Here is a 22,330-nt window from a genome sequence, read left to right as displayed (position 1 = left end):
CCCCCCACCCCCATGTTATCAAAACGAAACAGTCCAAATACTGAAAAATATCACACAAATGATTTTAAAATAAAACATATACATTGGGTGAAATTATAAACATATGAAAAAAACGTTATCCTTCCATTTATTGAAAAGCTTTGAAAAGAAGAACTACTAGCTCGAGCTACGATACAAGGTTTTACTCGTTTCTCTCCAGTTTCTACGCACAAGGTCCAAAACCATAAAGATGTAAACATTTAGGCAAAACATTTAAAACACACAAAAAGATTGGGTTAAAACAGTAAAACATAGCTAAAAGTTACGGTCCCTACTTTTAAACATTTATTTTCTCTTTCATCTCTACGCTCCGGCGAGTTTCCACGCCGACGTGGCAATAAGTGGCCTCGTCTGCCACCCTAGCATCAAACACCCGTCGTTCTCCTCAACTCTGTATCCATCTCCCCCGGCGAAAACCGATAAGAGCATGCTCGCTTGCTTAAACGCGCTGGATCCGAGAGGAACCGGGTCAAACCCGACGGATCCCATCCGGACTTTCCACTGCGCCAGCGTCTCGTGCCTCTCGACCCGATCGGTTCCTTCCGCCGCCACCACGTTAACTATCTGTCTCCCTAAGTAAACCTCCGACATGACTCGGTCTTGGCTCGGTAAGGTGTAACTGTCTTCCAGCGAGTCGAACAAGCTCGAGTAGTAGTGAAGCGCTTCGTTGAACCTATCGAGAAAAACGACGCCGTTGTGGTTCGCTTCTTGCTCCACCATAGTAATAATACTCGGCTTCACGGTCTTTACGGTTGTTAGAAGCTTCTCGACTGAACCGGACCGGTTTAACAGCTTGTGGAGCTCGAAAACCGAGTTAACCACTAATGTTTCCGATTCGGGCCGGGTCTCGAACATCTCCGGTTCGAGATCCGATAAACTCTCCGCCGCTAAGCCTTTGAACTCGAACTCGACGCCTATCGCCTGAGCGAACTGAGCTAACTTCCAGCCTAGCTGCTGAAGCGAGTCGGAGCTCTCCGTCTGCGGCGGTCCGACTCCGGTGAGGCGAAACGACGGAGGTCCGCCGGGTCTAACCGCCAAGGCCTGCATCAACGCCGGCCATTGCATCCCTTGGTTGAGCCCGAGGTCGATCACGTGGACTCTACGCGCCGTCGTAACGGCTTCTAGAATGGCTTGGTTCGCCGTGAAGTGAGCGAACTTTAAGTAAGGGCAAGACTCGTAGAAGTGCATCTGCAAAGCCTCTTCGAACGAGGGGCCCACAGAGGAACCGCCTGAGAGGTCCGCCGCGTATATCCGACGCGCCAAGCCTTGGGCGAAGTAAGTAGCGACTTTCCCCATGGCTCCAGCTTGAGAAGCCGCGAGTGTCCCCACGCTTTTTACGAGCGCGTCCGCTAAGTTAAGATCTTGTTGCTGAATCGCTTCCGCGCACGCCACCAGCGCGTGAACTAGTCTAACTCCGGTTTCTTGAGAGTCAACGACAACCAAAGGGCGAGTCAACTCTCCCCAGGATCCGACTGATTCGAGTCGGATCCTTTTGCTGCTAGCTTCCTCGTCAGCACCTTCCTCCGCCTTAGGAAACGCCGAGAGACCAGGAATGGCGCTCAGACCGTACTCCGACCTATCCTCGCAAATCCGGGTCGGGTCAAGATCCGAGGATTCCGGGTTGTTGAGCTCGGAGAGCATGGTCTCGACCCAGTTAGAGAGATCAGACGGGTTATAGTGAACGGTGTCGTTTAAGACAGTGGAACCAACGTCATCGTTAGACAACACCATCTCAAGCTGCTCGAGCTTCTGCGCTACTTCAGCCATTTCGGAAGACCGAACCTTGTAGCCAAGAACTTCAAGAAGCTCGTCCATGTTGCTGTCGTCCGCCATCTTGCCCTTAATGTTATCCACCATTGCAGAAGAACCTTCACAGGAGCCAGACGGTTGTTGGGATTGTGGTGCTGGGTCCCACGTTTCTCCATGTCCTCTCTTCATCTTTCCTTCTTTGGTAATGAGAGACTGATGAAATTTATTTGAGAAAATGAGTTTTGTGGATATAAGAAAGGAGGTTTACTTTACTTCATGGGTAGGTAAGGTTTTAATGAGGATTTTTTTAAAAAGAAAATAATTAAGGGATTGGTCTTTTTATGTGAAGATGGTTCCAGACAATTTGTGGAAACAAAGGAGATTCTGAGAGTAAAAAAAATGAGGAGATTCTAAGAGCAATATATAAACACGAGGGTGAGAGAAAGAGGTCCAATGAGAGAAGTGAATACTGTAAGTGTGTGTTTAAGAGATAAGGAGAGTGCAGAGTAGATGCCACTATAGTTTGGCACCTGTTTCCCTCTTACTTCATGTTCCTAACTCCAAGAGTTTTTACTCTTTTCACTTCCCTCAAGATATTTCTTTCTTGTAATATAATAAGGGTCCATATAATAATGGTTTTAATTAAACTAAAATATTTAAACGATCGGATTGTTTGTGAGAGTCATGATTAAAATCGTTTCAAAAATTTGACAGTTGAATAATAAGTAGTTTGGCTTGGTGAATTATATGAGTAGCAACTGATAGTAATTTTTTGTACTTGACTGGGTGTTTAAGTTGAAAAAATGATATATTTGTCGAAAATGTCACATAAGCCGGTTAAGCTTATGAATCATATGGTTTACATATTTGGCTGACTGTTTTTTTGAGGAAAATCGTTTTTTTTTTTTGTTTTACCAATCAAACTTTATAACTTACAAAGTTTTAGGTTATGGTGTGCTTTCGTGAGATTTGTTGGTATGATTTTCAAAGGTGTGTAGTGTAAAGTTGTCTTTAATGGACTGTCATAGTCTTATATACGATTATGACTTAATTGTTCTTAAAAGGCATTGAATATTGTCATATTCTTGTATACGACTTCCTTGTTCCTAATCCGAGACGGCACCAAATGCGTGTTAAGAAAATGGATTTTGTTAATGACCTTTTTACAATTAGTAGAACTCAAAAACAATATTTTCATTGAAACATGCTGTTATATTTTGCTACTAACAAAAATAATAGTTTTATCCATTTTCCTATAGATGTATGGTTCTAATTTCTACTCATTCTCTGATCTTGATCGTCAAATTGAATATCTTAACCAATTATCAAATATAAAATAATATGAAATCGTAAAATCATCTGAACTTATGATCTTCACACTGCAAGTCAGTAAAGCTTTAAAATAGAAGCCAACATGATGGTGTCATTAAGTTCCACTATACACTGAAGTAAGAATCCTATGTTGTTTGGATTTAAAGAAAACATCCATAGCAACAAAAATAATAATAGAGAAAACGAGTTTTTGTTTTCAGCAGGTTTCATGTCATAACATTGATTTTTAAGGATCTAACCAAACTCATATAGTCATATTTCAGTAGATAATCAATTATAAACTGGTCTCTATAAGACGAGTATAAGTGCGAAAGATAGTATCCTCCCATTTTTTATGACGATGAGAATCTTTATTCGAATCATAATGGCGAGACATGGTTGTTTTCTGTATTAGTTTGTTCATTGAGATAAAACTACAGCTTGTGAGGTGGACACATGAGCAACATGTTATGTGCCACGTAGAGGAAAACAGCCTACGAGACGTGGACAACATAAGGGTTACTTTCACTGATTAGATTCATATTATTTTCTTTCTGCCGTTTATATACATATGTAACATAGACACATCAGCAGACAGCATGCATAATTAATAAAGGCTTTTTTGGTACAGTGGTATCGTTTTGAAACCGAAAAGATCCTTTTGGAATATAAAAAACTCTGCAAAAAAACATGAGATTAACGATGGCGATATTCTTCGTGAGTTTGTCGTAAAAGAAATTTTACGAAGAATTAGAGAGAAAACACGTTTCGTCGTTACTCGTTCGTCGTAACACATATTTCCTCGCCAATTCGTCGTAGCTTAGCGAGAAAAACATTTCGTCGTAAAGACGAAGTACATCATTTTATCGTAAAGACCACGTAATCATTCCACGTAAGGAAATCGCTATATTTTCTCGTAAATACCTCGAAAGGAGTTCCTCGTAAATTACACGTAAATATCTCGAAAGCATTTCCTCGTAAAATACCGTAAATATCTCGAAAGTATTTTCTCGAAAAATACTCGTTTAACCTTTCTCGTAAACTTTTCACGTAAATAAGTCATAATTTAGCTACAAATTTGCTTCGTTTTTTTATTTTACAGAATTTAAAAATATAAATAAAAAAAATAATTAAAATTATTTAATTTATTAATAAAATTATAATTTAAAATAAAAATCAATACGAAAATATTTTATGCATAAATAAGTTTTGAATTTATAATACAACAACCGGAAAAAAAAAGAACTAAGGATCGTTCATCGCCTGGTAGAATTCTTCACTCCTCCTCGCAACATCCGCTTCGTTATGTGTGTCGGATGACTCACCTGGAATGGGATGTTGTTGTCGCATGTTTCTCAACATGGACTCCCATTCCGGATTTGTGGCCGCTATAACGTCCAAGAAGCCCTCGATTCCACCCATACGAGCTGTGAACGCAGTTTTTGTCGAGGCCAACTCGTTACGCAGCTCAGTGACTTCCTCATCCCGTCTCTGACCATAAGACGATGTCGCTTTCGGAACATCATTGACGGAACCAATTCCCAACGTACGTCCCTTTTTCTTAGGGACAACCTTAAAAACAAAAAATAAATATTTTAAAAAATTTACCTCCTCGTAAATCCTATCCACTTCAAGTGTGGATAAGGTGATGGCTAATCCGTCGGTGGACTGCTGGGTCAGCTGGGTCTTATGGTCGTCAATCCGAGCAACCAAGTCGTTGAAGATTTGCTCGGACTTGCCATCTAGAAATTGGCCCGCCTTGCTCTTGTGGGTCCTCTTGCAAAGTTGCAAGGCCTAAAAAATATTTAAGAAAGTTAGAATATATATTAAAAAATAATTAAATAAAAGATTTAATTACCATTTCCAAACGGACACCGACGTGGGGTTTTTGGCCCGTAGAGTGAAGCATCGGCCCGTGGCCGTGCTCATCTACCGTGTTACGGGAGGCAGTCCAAGACTGGGCGATTCTAATGGCGTCAGGATCCCGCCAATAACGGATGAGGCCATCCCACACATCCGTGGTGAGCTCAGCGGGTTTGCCACACTCATATCCCTTCACGATCCAGTCACCCTTCCAGTTGGAGACCGTGCCCAACAAACAAACTTTCGCCTTCGCGTAAAACGTTTTTTTCACCCTCTCATTGACCCCCATGGATCAATGATATTTTTGCTGTAAAAAAAAATTAAATTAATAATTAGTTTAAAAAAAATATAAATCATGAAAAAATTAAAATATATATAATTAATTAATAGTAACTTACAGCGTAAATTTTGAACCACGTCTTTCTGACGTAGATCAACGTCTTTTTCCAGTTCGGATGTGGCATGGAGAAGTAACCTTTGATCGTGTCGGTTACGTCCGATGCAAGACATCCGTCAACCCCAAACCTGAAAAAAATAAATTTAAAGTATAAATTATTTATTAATGTTAAAAAAAAAATTAAAAAAATAAAAAAAAATAATTAATGTAACATGCCACAAAGTTCCGTCCGGTCGGTCGGAGTCTATGACTGGTAAACCTTCTGTACCTGGCTGACAGAGAAGGTCTTCGACAGTGTACTGCGAGTAAGGAGCATTCGGAGGCACCATCAAATCGGGATTAATCTCGGCGGGCATCGGAGAAGCCATCGAAGGAGGCACAGGAGGAGGCATCGTCGGAGGAGCCATCGGAGGAGGCACATGAGGAACCTATGGTGCACTAGAAGAAGACGACCAAGAGACTCTGTGAGAAGACTGAGTCTCGGGGACAGTCTCCGGACCCGAAGAACCGGGAGCTGAAGAAGAATCGGGAGCCAAAGAAGGCGGGTCTAAACGACTACCAGGCTCACCGAAAAATTCTCTGTAATGGGAAGCATGTTCTTTCGAAGGCCCTGCAAAAAAATTTAATCTTTGAAGTTAACATATCAGTATTAACAAATTCTATAATTAACAATTTCTAGCTAAATTCCCTATATTAACCACCTAATCAACACTAATTAACATAAAATCCGTAACCTATCTAAATTCCCAACACTACCCACCTAATCTATCCTAAACTAATCAAATTAGAGAGGAATTAGAGAGAGTTACCATTGCTACGAAATAGAGAGGAAGTGGAGAGGAAGTTGAGACGAAATGAAAGTGTGAGCGCTCGCGAGTATATATAAGAGATTAGATATCCTCGTAATTTCCTTGTAAATTTTTGAGGAATTACAAAGGCCCGTGGCGAGGCCCGCTTTTTTATTTACGAGGAATGAGACGAAGCTAATTGGTCGTAAAACCGTTCGAAATTTCTTATAAATACTCACCAGTTTGCTTCTCAAACAAAGATAAACTCACCAATTTGCTTTTCAAATCAGAGATAATTACTCACCAGTTTCCTTCTCAAATTAGAAATTTTTGAAAAAAAAGAAGGAGAAAAAATATACTGGAACACATGTGGGCGGAGACAAGGCTAGACTTACGTAGGTCTCGCCTTGTTTCTTTCCACCTGTGATTCTAGTATCTTTTTTTTTTCTTTCAAATATTACAATGGTAGTCCCTAATTGGTCATTAAGAGAGGAAATAGATTCCAGTATCTAAATTCCCTACACTAACCACATAATCTACCCTAAGCTAATCAAATTAGAGAGGAAATAGAGAGGTCCGCTTTTTTATTTACGAGAAATAAGCGAGGCCCGCGTTTTCTTATTACGAGTTTTTTACGACGAATACGGCTTACGTGGAATTAACGACTCCCGCGTTCTTTATTTTTTAATTTCGTCGTTATTTTACGAGGAAATTACGAGGATTATGTTTACATCCCTATAATCCGAAACCCCAAACCCCATCTTCCATATCTTTTACTTCATATATTCCAAACCCCAAACTCATCTTCCCTTTAACCTCAATCTATTCTTTCCATTCCAAACCCCAAATTCTAAAACCACAATTCCTTAACTTATAATCTCAATCTCTTATTTCTAATACAAACTCCCATTACCTTACACAAAATCAAATTATATAAATAGTTTTTCATGATTAAATCCATCAAATCACATTCATTAAGTCTGAAAATCAATCTTATTAAAAACAAATACATCAATCGGATACATCGGCATTCTCGTCATCACTAGAAACATCATCATTTTCATTAAACTCGTCTTCAACAACTTCGTCCGTGGCATCGTCGGTAAGATCTTTGTACTCATGATTATGCGGATCAATGAGAAGGGTGTCATCAATTTCTTGTTCAGGTTCCTCGGCTTCATTTATCTGTTCTTCTTGCAATGGTGGTTCTTCTCCACTGATGATTCGTCTTCGGGGTGTAACTTTGATCACGGCTAACCAATTTATTCCCAATTCTCTCATCCGAGGGTATGGAAGGAAGCTAACTTAGTCTGCTTGTTACAACTACAAAGTTGGTGGATTCAAAATTTCCTAGCTAAGCAGACGTAAAATATTTCCTTGTAAAGTACACGCTGCATTTACGTCGAGTTTACGAGGAAAGCGTATTTCTTCGTAAAAGTCACGTGACATTACATCGACTTTACGACTAAATGATTTCGTCGTTATTTTACGAGGAAATAACATTGATTTTATATTTCCTCGTAAGTTCCTCGTAAAGTCGACGTAAGTTTACGAGGATTAGTTTTCCTCGTTAAGTTTCCTCGCTAAACTTGTGTTTTCTCGTAGTGAAAGAAAAAAGAGTGTTGGGCATTGTTGTATGGTCCCAGTCGCAGCTTGATAGAAAATGATAGTAGTTGATGTGTTTGAAGTCACATGGTGCATGCTTTTCCATTTTGAAGCGTTTGATGTAACTTAGTATCTAAATTTATTGGTTTTGATTTGTGGTTTATATTATTTTGTTACTTTGATTATTATTTTTTAAGTTGCAAGAGAACTGAAACTCAACTAGTGTTGATTTGACATGTAATTTGCAAGATATAATACTAACACTCGGTTATCTTCCAATCATCCTCAAGAAGTTGAAATTTTAGGGTCCATGTTTTGTGGAAGAAAATAGAGAAAATAATAGTAAGCTTTGATTTCTTGTCCAAGTTATAACGATGTTTTAAGAGACAAAACAACTTAGTTTGACTTAACAAATCAAGCTTTTTTTTGAATTGAATGTTAAATTTTATTCAATCGAAAAACTTCTTTGTGTTACACTTACAATGTTTCATATGAAAGAATAAGTTTTAACTTTTTATAAACTATACTTTCTATGATCTAGAATCTGGTCCTGTTGAAAACCAGAAACTGAGGCCATCTCTTAACCTTGTATTACCTGTTTTTTGTACTGAGGTAAATCTATTCTCCATGGCTTTGATCAATGTTGCTGTAGTCAAAGGCTTCTTTCCATGCCTTCTCCCCTTTCTCTCCATCCAACCATCATGAATAATCGACTGAAAATGTACTTGAGCGTGAATATCCGAGTGGTGTTTTGATCAGTGGAAATCAAATCCACTATTTCCCTCCAAACATTCATATATTCATTACCCATCATTCTTCTTGCAAGATTTTCCCATACAGCAGCTGAGAAACTACATTCAAAGAACATGTGATTCTTTGTTTCCAACGGTTCAGCACACAAAGAACATGCAGAGTTAACAAGACCTCCCCACTTCATCATCCTATCTCTTGTAGATAACCTATTATGCATAGCTATCCATGTGAGAAAGGCAAACCTTGGAGTCGCATACATGAACCAAACCCCCTTACTCTAAGTACAGTTTGTCCCCTGTGGTCTAAGAAATTTCCAAGTTGATTTAGTCGAGAACTTGCTTTTGAAATTTTCATGACTTGTTTTCCACATACCAATATCCTCCTCAACCGACGCCTCCTCTCTCCACTTAGTGATCTCATCTTCCACCAAGTTTAGCAATGATATTCTACGTCTCCTTCTCCGATGATTTACTGCATCTTCGACTGTGGCGTTCTTCCCCATGCCCATATCAAGATAACCTCTCGTACCAATAACATCCATAAGACACACCAAAGATGATCATTTATCATGCCAAAACGAAGTGGATTTGCCATTCTTCACTTGCACTAGGTAAAATTGTTTCGCCATGTCTCGATATTTAATTATCTTACCCCACATCCAAGAACCAGCCTGAGCATTCTCCTCTGTCTAAAAAGAACCCTTACGAATCAAGTAGACTTGAACTCACTTAACCCATAGTGAACTCCTTGTAAAAAATACCCTCCATATTAGCTTCAGACAACAAATCAAACTTATTTACCATTGTATTATTTTATATGCTTACTTATCTCGATTTACCGGTTGATTAACAATGTTTAGTCAAAATAGTTTATCGTGTTACACTAACGAATTCAGATAGAAAATATGAATTATAACCAGATTAGAGTCGTAGTTAAAACAGATCAATTGTCTGGATCGTAATTGGAACCGGTATGAATAATGTCTAGCCCACATACTAAGATAGTTGATAATGGAAAAATATTGGGTGAATTCATTAAGAGAAGCGTTACGAAAGACAATAAAGTTTGATTGATCCTATGCAATTACTTTGTTAAATATGCGACAAGCAAATATAAACAAAATTTGATGTGGCAATTTTATTATGCATGGCATAGGCATACTAATGATAACGTTACTGAGAATGTATATCGACTTATCAGCTTTCGTTTGCAAAGACATAAAGACAATAAACTTCCGGATGCATGTTTGATACGCCCGCACAAGTAACACACCCATAACGGGCCCAACCATTAAAGCCGAAGTATCTTATTTCATTTTATAATTTAAGACCCATTAAACTGTTATTTATTTTATATTTTTTGAACTGACAACTTTAGAGGAGAAAAGAAAAACTGTTATTTCTTTAAAATTTAGATTTCAAGACAAATGTCCTTTTGGACCTAGCAAAGGATCCAGCCATGAACACACCGTTGAGCTCTTCTACGAACTTCTCCATCGCTAGCGCAGGCAAGCTGATTGCCACAACAGTTCCATTCTCACCTTTTTTATTCTTAAATGGCACGTAGAAGCTCACTCCTGGAAACGTGGCAATACCGGCCTCAGCGGTTCCACCGTACACGGGTTTACCCCAAGGCCCGAAATCATCTTTTCCTATATCAAAACGCCTCAAATCCGACACTATGTAGTTTTCAGCTGTCACAAACTTAGGCCGGCCTCTAGTTGCCATTAGCGCCGTCACTGACCGTATGTAGTCCTCTGTCACGCTAGACTTCGCCTCTTGTATCAACCTCAGAGGAAACTCGAGCGGTTTTTCCATCAGATCTTTTGCGGTGGCTATCGCCACAGGAATGGCAAAAACATTTCCATAGTAACCCGACGGTATGGGTGGGTTTCTAAGTTTGGAACGAGAATTGACGATGCATGTCATTCGCATCTCGGTGTTGGGGTCAGGACTCATTGCAACCGTCCGACAACGCCACAAAAACGATGTCAGCGCATCAAAAGTGGTGCTGTGGAGACCGTGCGGGAGGAGTCTCCCTATAGCGGCTATCTCGTCCGGACCAAAAAAGAAAGACTTAGTAACTAAAACGTCTCCGACAACCACCGCTTCAGGCTCCACGTTATCGTCATACTCGCGGTGAGCATGTGTCACACGGGCATATGCACTCGCGATCAGCAACTGTCGTTCCCACACAGGTGTAACTGAAGGCGCGTGTAACCCACACGCCAACTCGCATAGTGATTTCAGAAAGAGGGACAGACCGGCTCCGTCGGTCATGGTGTGGTTGAAACGGAGGGCGAAGATGAATCCACCGCACTTGAGCCGCGTGACCTACACTCACGTGAACATTCTTAGAGTTGAGCTTACTTGTGAAAGAATTTAAAAGATAAAAAAAATACTATCACGTTTGATATACCTGTACAAGAAGCAACGGAGTGTTTAGCAACTCACTAGAACCTTCTACATCAAAGAGAAGCTCTTCTAAGCAAGGGAAAGGAGGAAGAAGAGCATCAGCTTCCTCCAACTCAGCAAACGTAACGTCAGCGTCGGCTTCAATGAACAAAACCCCTTCTCCAGTACAGTCCACCCAAAGTTTTCGGTTAGGACCTTCCCGGAGCCTACCAGCGAACGGGTAATAGTAAACCAGCGTGCGTCCGAGAGCTCTCCTGATCACTTGGACCGGATCGAAATTACTTGTAAAGTTAGGTCTGTAGAAAAAGATCATTGGAAGTTGAAATCTCAGTCCTTGTTGGTCGTCTATGTCGGAGAGAGGCTTGAGCTCTAGTGGCGTTGGCTTAGCCGGAGTAACCAGCTCAGGCTTCCGGCGATGCACCTTGAACGAGAGACGTGGTGTGGTGGTGGATAGTGGCAAAGACAGTTGATAGGCCATTATTTGAGATTTTTTGAGCACAGACTTAACATAAGATACTGTTTTAGCCATCTTATATACAAACGCACAATCATAACATCGCACATTTTAAACGTATGTTAGTTAGGGTTCTTTTGGAAAAAAATTGGTTAGCGATAATGTTTCGACTTAGAAAGCTAGTTGATTAACTTTCTTTGGAAAAACGTGTTTTCTGTTTGAAATAAGGCGTATAATTGTCTGTATTCATTCATTTATAGATTAGATATCGATACTTGTTCGTGTGGGTGAAACTGATTGGCTGTCACCAAAAGGATAATGATACATGTTTGTGTGGGTGAAACTGTAAATCACATCAAGAGGTCCGTGAAGCTATTTGGTTCCTTGATTACATCACAGTCAGTATACCTCATTGTTGGCGAGGACTATTGGTTCACTTATTTTCAAGATCAGAAATCGTTGTGCCCATTTAGAGCATGATTATCAAAACTATTCACAACAACGCAAGACAACATGAATCAATGTCCAATTATGTCAAAAAAAGTTTGAAGCTTTTGGTCTCTAAATCCTCCTTACTTGTCAAGCACACAAACAATTGTGTTCTCCGGATCAGAGAAGCTCCCTTTAACTCTCTTCAAAAACCCCGACTCATCTTCCCCACTGTACGGAACCTGAACCGAGCTCTTACCAAGAAACTTTAGCTTACGAAACGCGTTCACGGTGGATTGGTCGGAGATTGAGGTGAAGGGGGCTGTTGATGCGAGGACAGGGGAACATAAGAGGATGGTGGTGTGAGAAAGGGTGAGAGAGAGATGGGTTTCGATCGATCGTCTGACGGAGAACAAGAGAGAAGACGGACGAGATGCCGTGAGGACCGACCGAGTCGTCGATCGTCCCTGACGGAGAAGATGAGAGAAGACGTCGTGGGTTTCCTTCTCCGAATGATGGAGAAGACGAAGCAACCAAAGAAAGAACCGACAAAAAGAAAAAAGAAAAGAAAAAAAATAGAACCCTTTATTTGCTGACACGTGGTTACGAAACCCACTCAAAAATCGGTTGCCAAAGACCCAACTTAAGGATCGGTAATATGCTTTTTTAATTAGTTCTGATTTAATTAAATCAGTTATTTTCCTTAAAAACCATGCTAAGAAACCGGGATAAACATGGTTTTAGACCATGTACAATGGTTTCAACACTTTCTCCCCTTTTAACACCCTCATTTTCTTCTTTTAACGTTCCACATCATCTTCTCTTTCTTCCACCTCATTTATTCAACACCCACTTCATTCTAAACCTCTACAATGGTTTGTTTTAAAAAATTCAACATCCTACCCCACAACTTTTAATTCATATTATTTATTTTTCTTATGATAATTACATATTAATAATTAACTTAAAAACTAAAATAACTTTTAATAATATTTATTTTCAGTTATTATACTTAGCTTACTTTTTAAATAATACAAAAACAAATATTAATAAAACAATTAAAATTAAGAATATGTTCATTTTTAAGTTAGTTTTTTACCTAATTTTATTTTTTTAAATACGAAAATTAATATTATTAAAACAACTAAAATTAAGAAACTTTAAATACACTTGATACAAACACACATTATCATCATCCGTTGGAGTATAAGAAAGATGAGGTCTTTGAGAAAAATATTGCATCATCGATCCATAATTTGGAGGATAATTCGGAACAGATGATGACATGAAGAAATTTGGTGAGAAACCATAATTTGGCATATTTTGGGATTGGTTAGAAGTTTAGTTTTGAAATTGATAATTGTTGGAATTTTGGAAGTTGAACGGAAAATTAGAAGAATTTTGAGTATTAAAAGGATTCTTATTAGGATCCATTTAACAAAAAGGAAAGTTTAAAACCCTTAAATAGTTGCTTATAGTAAAAATGATATTTTTTTCTGTATTTAAATGAAATGAGAGTAGTCTCTATTTATAGATAAAAACAGATCTTGAATTTTGATATAATTTTAATATTTTTTTTAAAAAAAATATTATATAATAAATATGTTCGAATGGGTGGGAATAAAAAAACAAACGCAATATGCCCAGCCAATGAGAATGTAGTATTCAAATCTTATCCATATTTTTTTTTAAAAAAATTGTGATCGTGCACGCGCTAAATGTTCATGGCCAACCACAACGCGACACGTGGCACAACGGCCCATAATTTTTATTTCTTTTAGGTGTTGAAACTATACAACGCTTGTTGATACCATGTCATTATACACATGTTTATTAAACAGTTGAAAGAGAGTTTCAACACCCTAATTGTACATGGTCTCAGAGATAACTGTTAAAAAGTTGTGAAAAAGCTCTTTGGGGTTATTAGAGCGTCACTTGCGGTGAATTTCGTAAATATGATCTCTTACCGTCAATTTATTAATATGTTAGGAATTCAGGTTCTAAAACGCGGGCTAGGCGCCGATTATGCGCCTGAGTAAAAGCTCGGCGCGGGTCAACCGCCACACTTTTGCCAAATCGGCACAATTAATCGGATAACCGGTTAATACCGATTTAAACCACTTAAAACTGGCAGTTGTTGACAAATATTGGGCCCATAGAATTGGCCCATTTGTCTACTAAGTGCAGAGACGTTATCTATGTATTTATAAGAGGCTACATGACTTTTCCTTCTCTTAGTTTGGCGATGTGCGACAAACTAATGAGTAATTTTAAAAGTTTTTTCACGGGTCGAATTTAATTAAAAGAAATGAAATAACGAATTAATGAAATTTCGAACCCACAACCTCCAACATTGTTAAACTCATCACAAACCACTAGACTATGATGCATCTTTGCCTCATTTTCACTTATGTTATTATATATCCGTATATTTATAATTAAAAAATACAAAACTACTCCCCGAGTACTCTGATTAAACTCCGATTAGTTAACAACTCGCTAGGCGTAGACCGACCGCCCGACTCACACCTAGCGCAATCTTAAACATGGGTTAGGATAGACTAATTATTTAAATAAAGTTTAATGTTCTAAAATTTGCTGTCATTTAAATGAAGACACGTGTGAAAAAGTCTCTTATAAAAGAGATGAAAATCTCTTCCTAAAGGTGCGTCTCTTCTCTTTTCTTGTTTCTCTTTCTTCTTTTTTATTATTTTCTATGTTTCAAAATAATTAATGTTTTGGTTAAATGCACAATAATTAAGATATTTATTTTTTATTTAAAAAGTAACATTTAAAATATAAAATAAAATTAATGCAATCAATCATAAAAAAACTATAAAACATCATTAGTTATACAGTTTTCAATAAAACTAAAAGTAATATAAAATATCAAAACATCGTGTATTTTGAAACATCAAAAATTTTCCAAAACATCTTCTATTTTGAAACGGATGGAGTATCGTATTGTTTTTTCTAGTGAGGTACTATCCAAAATATGTTTTTTCTAGTGAGGTACTATCCAAAATAAGAGCCACTGCAGATGCCTTAATCATCTGTGGTAACTACTTGTCTGATGTCCGTTAAAACAAGTTGGACCTGTACTGGGCTTTCATATAAATATCGGAAAACGTGGGCCGGCTCTGCATATGATTCGGATCATTCGAAAACGAGGTGGGCTCGGCGGGAATGTTCCCCAAGGGAGAAGAAGATTGAGAACGAGAAAGCGACGATGATGATGTTGATGATCACAGATCACCATTGTTGCTTTCAAACTAATGCTTAAAAAGGGAAAGAGTACAATACTTCTATAAATTTTTTTAAATATGCTTAGAGATTCGATTCGATGTGTTTTTCATGTGACTGAAATTTTATGAATGTTAGAAACAAGTATAAGATATTTAAGAACCGATTCTTAGTTTTTTTAATTAAAAGTTTAGAGACAAGTTCTTTTATTCCGCAAAGAATCCCATTATAAAAACTTCCTATTAAACATGCTCTGAGCCATCTTGAATTTGAAGTCATGTGTATTGATAATTATCGAACAAGTAAATGTTTAAGCGTGATTCCAAAAAAAAAGAAGTAAATGTTTAAGGGACTTAAATTTTAGTTTTCAAAAGAAAGAAAAAAATAGTTTTCTTTACATTTTCTTTACCGTTGATAAATGATCACATGACTTTTTGAAATAGATGTTCTTTTCTGCACTTGGAATCTTGTAAACTTATAAACTGTCCACACAATGTGTTGTCACTATCATTTGGTAGAGTGGGGAAATCCATAAACATTAAAACGGGCCAAAAAACAAATATATGCATGTGTTTTTGGTACGTTTTTTTTTTGTAAAGAAATGTTTTATGGTACTTGGTACATGCATGCATATGACATGCAAAATTTAGCAAATACTTCACGTTCTTTTTACTCAACGTTTTGTTTTTTTTTCTTTTTTGAAACTGAACTCAACGTTTTGTTTATACTCAGAAATTGAAAAGTTCTATAATCGATAATCGTTTTGTGTTGTTCATTCATGACCATAAACCATTCTTTATATACAAGTTATTAAGTCTTAATCCTATCAACATAAGGAAATATTCTATCATAATACTATTTCGTTTAGGATATGTTAATATCCTTATACTCCCACTCAAGTTGGAGCATACAAATTTTGTATGTCCAACTTGAACTTCAAGTCTTTATTCAAATTCAAATTGGTCGTCGTTTTTTTCGTCAAAATCAGTTTTGTCGGGTTCCGTTTCATCAGTTCGAGGTCGTTAGTTCGAAGTCGTTGTCACAACAAGAAAATTTGCCATCCTTGTTGATCACAGAAAATCGCAGGTCGATAGTTCGACGCAAGTCTAGAGATCGATTGTTCAAGGTTGCAGGTTGTGAGGTTGAGAGTTCGAGGTCGCATGTCGTGAGATCGAAAGTCGTGGGGTCGAAGTTGTTCGATGGTCGTGAGTGAATTCACAAGTTTGTTAGGTCGACGTTCATTATTCCATGCCTTCACGTCATCATCCGAAGCGTCGTCTTCATCTTCTTCAATTGTCTTCACCATGACCAAAATCTTCTAATTACCAGATACGAAAGCGCTATTATGGTCTACAAAAATCGTTATGGCTCTGATGCCATGAAAAGTTCTATAATCGATAATCGTTTTGTGTTGTTCATTCATGACCATAAAGCATTCTTTATATACAAGTTATTAAGTCTTAATCCTATCAACATAAGGAAATATTCTATCATAATACTATTTCGTTTAGGATATGTTAATATCCTGATAGATTACTGGCTAACGGCGGATAATCATATTTCTTAGAGGTACTAAATACAACTCCATGAATGAGCAAAATGGAGGTTGCATTAATGATAAAGATCTCTGGAAGGTTTATTTACTTGTTTCTATTTGAATGATTACATGAAAAATAAATAAAAGAATGTTAACTCTGTGAGCTTTTAATTTGTATCGTGCCCTGAATGAAGTGTATCTTATCTTGTGATTGTCTATTTATAACAACTAGTCTGATAATTAAATTAACAATTATATATTTAGTAATTAACCTTTCTTCTGCTAATTATAACAACTAGTCGAACAGAAGTGGAAGGGAACTGGACAAGTGGCATTAATGTGAATGGTAACGTGAACACTTCTGCATATGGTCTTTCGTTCTTTGGAATCTGCCTGTAATAATTCCTGGGCTTCAGCATTTTCAGATATTTTGAAAGTTTGTAGCTTAAGTGTCTTCATTCAATTCGCTGGCTTCCTTTGTCATTAAATTGTTTCCCATTTGTTATATTTATAATTATTTATCATAGTAATTGTTGAAAAGAATGTTTCAAACTTTGGTTTAGATATGCCAACAGTGGATTGTCCCACAAGTCGGATATTTTCATAATGAGTCATGAGCATATTTATTATCAAGATCCAAGACAAAAAAACAAACAAACTGGGAGGTCTATTTCTAGAATGGAATCTTTTTTTGAGTGTCACGGACTGACGACCCTGTCTTTTGAGCGTCACAGGCTCACGACCCCGTCTCCATGAGATCAGGAACCAATAGGAGCCGCTATGAATAATGTCTTGCTTACATACCAAAATAATTGGTAATGAATAATTCTCGGTTGAATTCGTTAAGATAAGCGTTAGAACTTGGGAGATACTTCTCCCCCAATATAATAAACCGATAACTGAAGAATGGTATTACTATTATGTTCTGGCCTATATAAGTATATATAGTGTTCTTGCATGTATTGGTCTCTAGATGATGTGACAATTTTATTATGCAAGGCATACAAATAAATACATTACTGATAATACTGATCAGCTTTAAGAGCGAAGACCTTCTAATGATAGTAATGCATGTTTTCTACATCCGTTAGGTCACATGTAACACACCATCAAGCTCTTTTACGAACTTCTCCATCGCTTGTACCGGCAAGCTAATTGCCACAACGGTTCCGCTCACACCTTTTCTATTCTTAAATGGCACGTAGAAGCTCACTCCTGGAAACACTGCGATACCGGCCTTAGCGGTTCCACCGTACACAGGTTTACCCCACGGCCCGAAATCAACTTTTCCTAAATCAAAATGTCTCAAATCCGACACTATATAGTTTCCAGCTGCCACAAACATAGGCCTCCCTCTAGTTGCCATTAATGCCGTCATCGACCGTATGTAGTCCTCTGTCACGCTCTTCTTTGCCTCTTGTATCAACCTCAGAGGAAACTCGAGCGGTTTCTCCATCAGATCTTTTGCGGTAGCTATCGCCACAGGGATGGCAAAAACGTTACCGTAGTAACCGGATGGTATGGGCGGGTTGCTAAGTTTGGAACGAGAATTGACGATGCATGTCATTCGCATCTCGGTGTTGGGGTCAGGACTCAGTGCAATCGTCCGACAACGCCACAAAAACGATGTCATCACTTCAAAAGTGGTGTTGTGGAGATCGGCCGGGAGGAGTCCCCGTACAGCGGAAATCTCCTCCGGACCAAAAAAGAAAGACCTACTAACTAAAAAGTCTCCAACAACAACTGCTTCAGGTTCCACTTTATCATCATACTCGCGGTGCGTATGTGTCACACGCGCAGATGCACTCGCAATCAGGGACTCTCGTTCCCACACTGGTGGAACCGACGGCGCGTGTAACCCACATGCCAACTCGCATAGTGATTTCAGAAAGAGGGACAGACCGGCTCCATCAGTCATGGTGTGGTTGAAACGGAGGGCGAAGATGAATCCGCTACACTTGAGACGTGTGACCTACACTCATGGAAACGTTTTTAGAATCCATTTGCTTGTGAAAACAATAGAAATTTCTCAACACACCAATTATATTAATATTTAATTAAAATTTTCTAAAAAAATATTCATGACACTTTCACATAGTCTATGGTGAAAAATTCTCCAATAAGGATGATCTAATAACTGTAAAGATAATTTTTTTTTATCACGTTTGATATACCTGAACGAGAAGCAAAGGAGTGTTAAGAAGCTCGCTGGAACCTTCTACGTCAAAGAGAAGCTCTTCTAAGCAAGGGAAAGGGGGAAGAAGAGCATCAGCTTCTTCCAACTTAGCCAACGTAACGTCAGCGTCTGCTTCAATGAACAAAACGCCTTCTCCGGTACAGTCCACCGAAAGTTTTCGGTTAAGACCTTCCCGGAGCCTACCAGCGAACGGGTAATAGTAAACCAGCGTCTGAGCCAGAGCTCTCCTGACCACTTGAACCGGATCAAGATTACTAGTAAGGTTAGGTCTATAGAAAAAGATAACAGGAATTTGAAATCTCAGTCCTTGCTGGTCGTCTATGTCGGAGAGAGGTTTGAGCTCTCGTGGCGTTGGCTTAGCCGGAGTGACAAGCTCAGGCTGCCGGCGTTGCACCTTAAAGGAGAGACATGTGGTGGTGGATGGTGGCAAAGATACTTGATAGTCCATGGTTTGAGACTTTTTTGAGGATAGACTTAAACACAAGACAGTGTATTAACCACATAATATACAAACATATAAACATAATAATGCACATTTTAAAAACATATGTTGGTTTGGTACTTTTTTGTTGGCTACTGTATAAGGTTAGGTACTGGTACTATGCCATGTTACCGATAATGTTTGTTGATTTACTTTTTAGAAAAATGTGTTTTCTATTTATTTATTTCCTAGTTGGGAAAGAATGATTTCTTTCATCTTCTTATCATGTTTTGTGCTATTTTATAGTCGTAACACACAAAAGTAAGTGATAATTTCTATCCAAATGAAAACAATATCACAGTTCAACTATGTTCAATTGGTGACAAATTGTCCCGTGGGAGAGTTGTTAAAAGGTGAGGTTTTGGGTTCGAGTAACGCCAAGCGCATCAATAACTTACCGGTGGATATGAAGGCGTTTCCTTCTATGGTGAGGGGTCAGGGTCGGTGCGCTCAGAGGCGGCCTTGGACGGAAGCGGGAGAAGCTGGTGCTTCTGGCCGTTACTAAAGTATTAAATATACCGGCCACATATTGACATAAATGATTTCATAGCTCAGATGGTGCGCTGCAGCGCTGTAAAATCTGGGGTTCGCAGGACGGGTTGTATGTAATACATGCACATGATCGACTGTATTCATTCATCTATAAAAGGTAATGAACCGATACCAATTTTGTTTGTGTGGTGAATCTGCAAATCATAAAAGAGGTTCTTAAAAGCTAATGTTTCCATGATTACATCACAAAATATTAAACATTGGTTCTTCATTTCTTTTTAAGGTCAGGAAGATCCAATTAATTAACAAATGATTTTTCTCTCTAAAATACAACGTGTCAGAGTGAAACTATAAAGCATGATATAAGGAAAAAGAAAACTGATTACTAGAAGTACTATTAATACAGATTAAATCACATATTTAACTAGAAATATCGGTAAAGGAATAAAACAGCTTACTAGGAGTTAACGTTTTTCACTTGAGAAAATCCCACAATATCATAACAATACTTCCTACATCTCAGCATGAACCACATTTTTCTTCTAACGTCACTTTTTTTCTCTCTTCTATAGCTTTTGACTTAATCTCTAGTATTGAAGAATTGCTTTTCTCTTCCTATTCTCTGTTTTTCTCCATCGTTACATAGTTCCGTGAACCACAAGCTTCTATTCCTTCGACAACAAGTTAGAGTCACGATCTCTTTCGATTAAACAGAAAGGCTACTACAAAAATGTCGGATGGATATTCGAAGAAAACTATGACCCGGTAAGACTCTTATTCTATTTGGTTCAGGTTAGTTTTATAATCAACTGTATAAATATTATTAGCCCTAATGTTTCATCATCTGTAGAAACTCAAAGCCACCAGATCTTGAACTCTACGTGAAAGGAGTCCCATTTCATCTTCACAATGTAAGCTTCCTGCACTCAATTTCTTCTGATTTATAGGGTTTTTGACTTTGGTTTTGGTGTTTGTTTAGGAAACTTTGGCTAAGAAGTCTGCCAAAGTGACAACACTACTCGAGTGTAATAAGATCGATGAACTGCGGTGGATCCTCAAAGACATCGACGTGGACCCGACAACCTTCTTCCTCGTGGTTAGCTTCTGCTATGGCTACAAGATCCATTTATCATCTGAAAACATCCTCTCTGTTCTCTGCACCGCTTATTACCTAGAGATGAACGATGATCACAGCTCTAATAACTTGCTGAACAAGGCAGTAACGTTCTTGGAACAACGAGTTCTTATGAGCTGGAACGAGACTGTGAAAGCTCTTAGCGTCTGCAGCGACAAGATTCTTGACAAGATAGGTGATGTTGGACTCACTGAAGTCTTCTTAGACTCTCTTCTCGAAAAGGCTCTCAAAGATCCTAGTTTACTCGAAGATCTTACTACGTTACCTCTTAGGTTATATGAACCATTGATCCAGGAAGCTAGTAAGCACAATGTCTCGGTCGAAAACCTCGTGTCATCGGTCTACAACTACGCTAAAAGATACGTTTTCGAGAAAGATTCAGGAGATGAAAGTGTTTCAAGAAACAAGAGACAAGTTCTTGAAGCTGTTGAGAGGCTTTTGCCTCACCAAAGAGGAGCTATCTCCTGTGGATTCTTGTTCAAATCTCTTAAAGAATCGATGTTTCTCGATGCTTTCTCTGAGTGTCGAAAAGGGTTTGAAGATAGGATAAGCAAACAGCTCGACATGGCCACATCAAAAGATCTTATGATTCTATTACCAAACAAAGTGGGAGGAGGAGCTTATGACACCAACCTCTTGAAAACCATTCTCAAGAGCTTCTACAGTAACTACAACGTCTCTGACGTTTCGAGGTTTGTGAGCGTAGCAAGAATGCTTGAAGAGTTTCTATTGGATGCTGCAGCGAGTGGTGATGGTTTAAGTATAGAAACGTTTAAGGCGTTTGGAGAAATAACGGTTGCTGCGTCTTGCGATGTTTTGAGATACTCTGATGGAATCTACAGAGCGGTTGATGTGTTCTTGGAGAGGCATAGAGATGATCTGACTGAAACTGAGAAGATGGAAGCTTGTAGAGTTCTTGACTGTAGGAAGCTTTCGCCTGAGGCTTGTGAGCATGCTTCGACGAATGAGAAGCTTCCGTTGAGGATTGTTGTGCAAGTTTTGTTCTTTGCTCAGAAGCAGATTCAGGATAAGGTGGCTAGAGAAATGGAAAGTGTAGAGGAGAAAGATGATGATGATGACATTGAGGATATAAATAAAAAGTTGCTGAGGATTGACATTGAATCTGATTACAGTGAGAAAAGAGAGATTGAGAATCTTGAATGTGTTGTTCATTGCGTGAAGGAGAAGAAAGAAGAGAGGAAGATAAGTGTGTGGAGAGAAGTGAAGAGGAAGTTTGGTTGTATGACTTCTTTGACTGTGGATGCTTGCAATTGTCACATCAAGAAGAGGAAGAAGACTTATCATCACTACAAATAACAACTTTATTCTTGTTCTGTTACAATTTTACTTTTGTTCTGTTTTTTCTATGTTTTGGCAAACTCTCCTGTTTCTGACTTTTGCTCTATTTAATTTTCCTCCTATTTTGGCTGCTCAAAAGCTGGG

The 22,330-nt window shown here is 38.4% G+C and overlaps 4 protein-coding genes across 4 annotated transcripts; 1 reads left to right on the top strand and 3 right to left on the bottom strand.

The window, feature by feature from the left end:
* Positions 1 to 104: 104 nt before the first annotated feature.
* Positions 105 to 2,181, bottom strand: LOC106343229 (DELLA protein RGL2). The gene has a single exon (XM_013782384.1). It carries the CDS (start codon positions 1,975 to 1,977, stop codon positions 343 to 345), a length of 1,635 nt encoding a protein of 544 aa, XP_013637838.1. The 5' UTR covers positions 1,978 to 2,181; the 3' UTR covers positions 105 to 342.
* A 7,682-nt stretch (positions 2,182 to 9,863) lies between these two features.
* On the bottom strand, positions 9,864 to 11,426 carry LOC106293329 ((Z)-3-hexen-1-ol acetyltransferase-like). Its single transcript, XM_013728994.1, has 2 exons — positions 10,924 to 11,426; positions 9,864 to 10,838 (listed from the first exon to the last, which is right to left on the bottom strand). Exons 1-2 carry the CDS (start codon positions 11,395 to 11,397, stop codon positions 9,909 to 9,911), a joined length of 1,404 nt encoding a protein of 467 aa, XP_013584448.1. The 5' UTR covers positions 11,398 to 11,426; the 3' UTR covers positions 9,864 to 9,908.
* Positions 11,427 to 17,550: 6,124 nt separating this feature from the next.
* LOC106343450 ((Z)-3-hexen-1-ol acetyltransferase-like) lies at positions 17,551 to 19,291 on the bottom strand. Its single transcript, XM_013782669.1, has 2 exons — positions 18,757 to 19,291; positions 17,551 to 18,554 (listed from the first exon to the last, which is right to left on the bottom strand). Exons 1-2 carry the CDS (start codon positions 19,225 to 19,227, stop codon positions 17,670 to 17,672), a joined length of 1,356 nt encoding a protein of 451 aa, XP_013638123.1. The 5' UTR covers positions 19,228 to 19,291; the 3' UTR covers positions 17,551 to 17,669.
* Positions 19,292 to 20,482: 1,191 nt separating this feature from the next.
* LOC106294055 (BTB/POZ domain-containing protein At3g03510) lies at positions 20,483 to 22,257 on the top strand. The gene is made up of 3 exons (XM_013729672.1): positions 20,483 to 20,517; positions 20,603 to 20,663; positions 20,732 to 22,257. Exons 1-3 carry the CDS (start codon positions 20,483 to 20,485, stop codon positions 22,202 to 22,204), a joined length of 1,569 nt encoding a protein of 522 aa, XP_013585126.1. The 3' UTR covers positions 22,205 to 22,257.
* Positions 22,258 to 22,330: the final 73 nt, after the last annotated feature.

The sequence above is a fragment of the Brassica oleracea genome, chromosome C5 (assembly GCF_000695525.1).
Source record: "Brassica oleracea var. oleracea cultivar TO1000 chromosome C5, BOL, whole genome shotgun sequence".
NCBI lineage: Eukaryota > Viridiplantae > Streptophyta > Magnoliopsida > Brassicales > Brassicaceae > Brassica > Brassica oleracea.
The sequence above is the reverse complement of the archived record's forward strand: the minus strand, read 5'-3'. Positions and strand labels throughout refer to the sequence as shown.

What these genes read in the sequence shown, in the direction of transcription:
- LOC106343229 (XM_013782384.1), bottom strand. Translation starts at nt 1,977, where the DNA reads ATGAAGAGAGGACATGGAGAAACGTGGGACCCAGCACCACAATCCCAA.
- LOC106293329 (XM_013728994.1), bottom strand. Translation starts at nt 11,397, where the DNA reads ATGGCCTATCAACTGTCTTTGCCACTATCCACCACCACACCACGTCTC. An exon ending in CTCCGTTGCTTCTTGTACAG is followed by an intron (nt 10,839 to 10,923) that starts GTATATCAAACG and finishes ACGTGAGTGTAG; the next exon opens with GTCACGCGGCTCAAGTGCGG.
- LOC106343450 (XM_013782669.1), bottom strand. Translation starts at nt 19,227, where the DNA reads ATGGACTATCAAGTATCTTTGCCACCATCCACCACCACATGTCTCTCC. An exon ending in CTCCTTTGCTTCTCGTTCAG is followed by an intron (nt 18,555 to 18,756) that starts GTATATCAAACG and finishes CCATGAGTGTAG; the next exon opens with GTCACACGTCTCAAGTGTAG.
- LOC106294055 (XM_013729672.1), top strand. Translation starts at nt 20,483, where the DNA reads ATGTCGGATGGATATTCGAAGAAAACTATGACCCG. An exon ending in TCGAAGAAAACTATGACCCG is followed by an intron (nt 20,518 to 20,602) that starts GTAAGACTCTTA and finishes CATCATCTGTAG; the next exon opens with AAACTCAAAGCCACCAGATC. An exon ending in TCCCATTTCATCTTCACAAT is followed by an intron (nt 20,664 to 20,731) that starts GTAAGCTTCCTG and finishes GTGTTTGTTTAG; the next exon opens with GAAACTTTGGCTAAGAAGTC.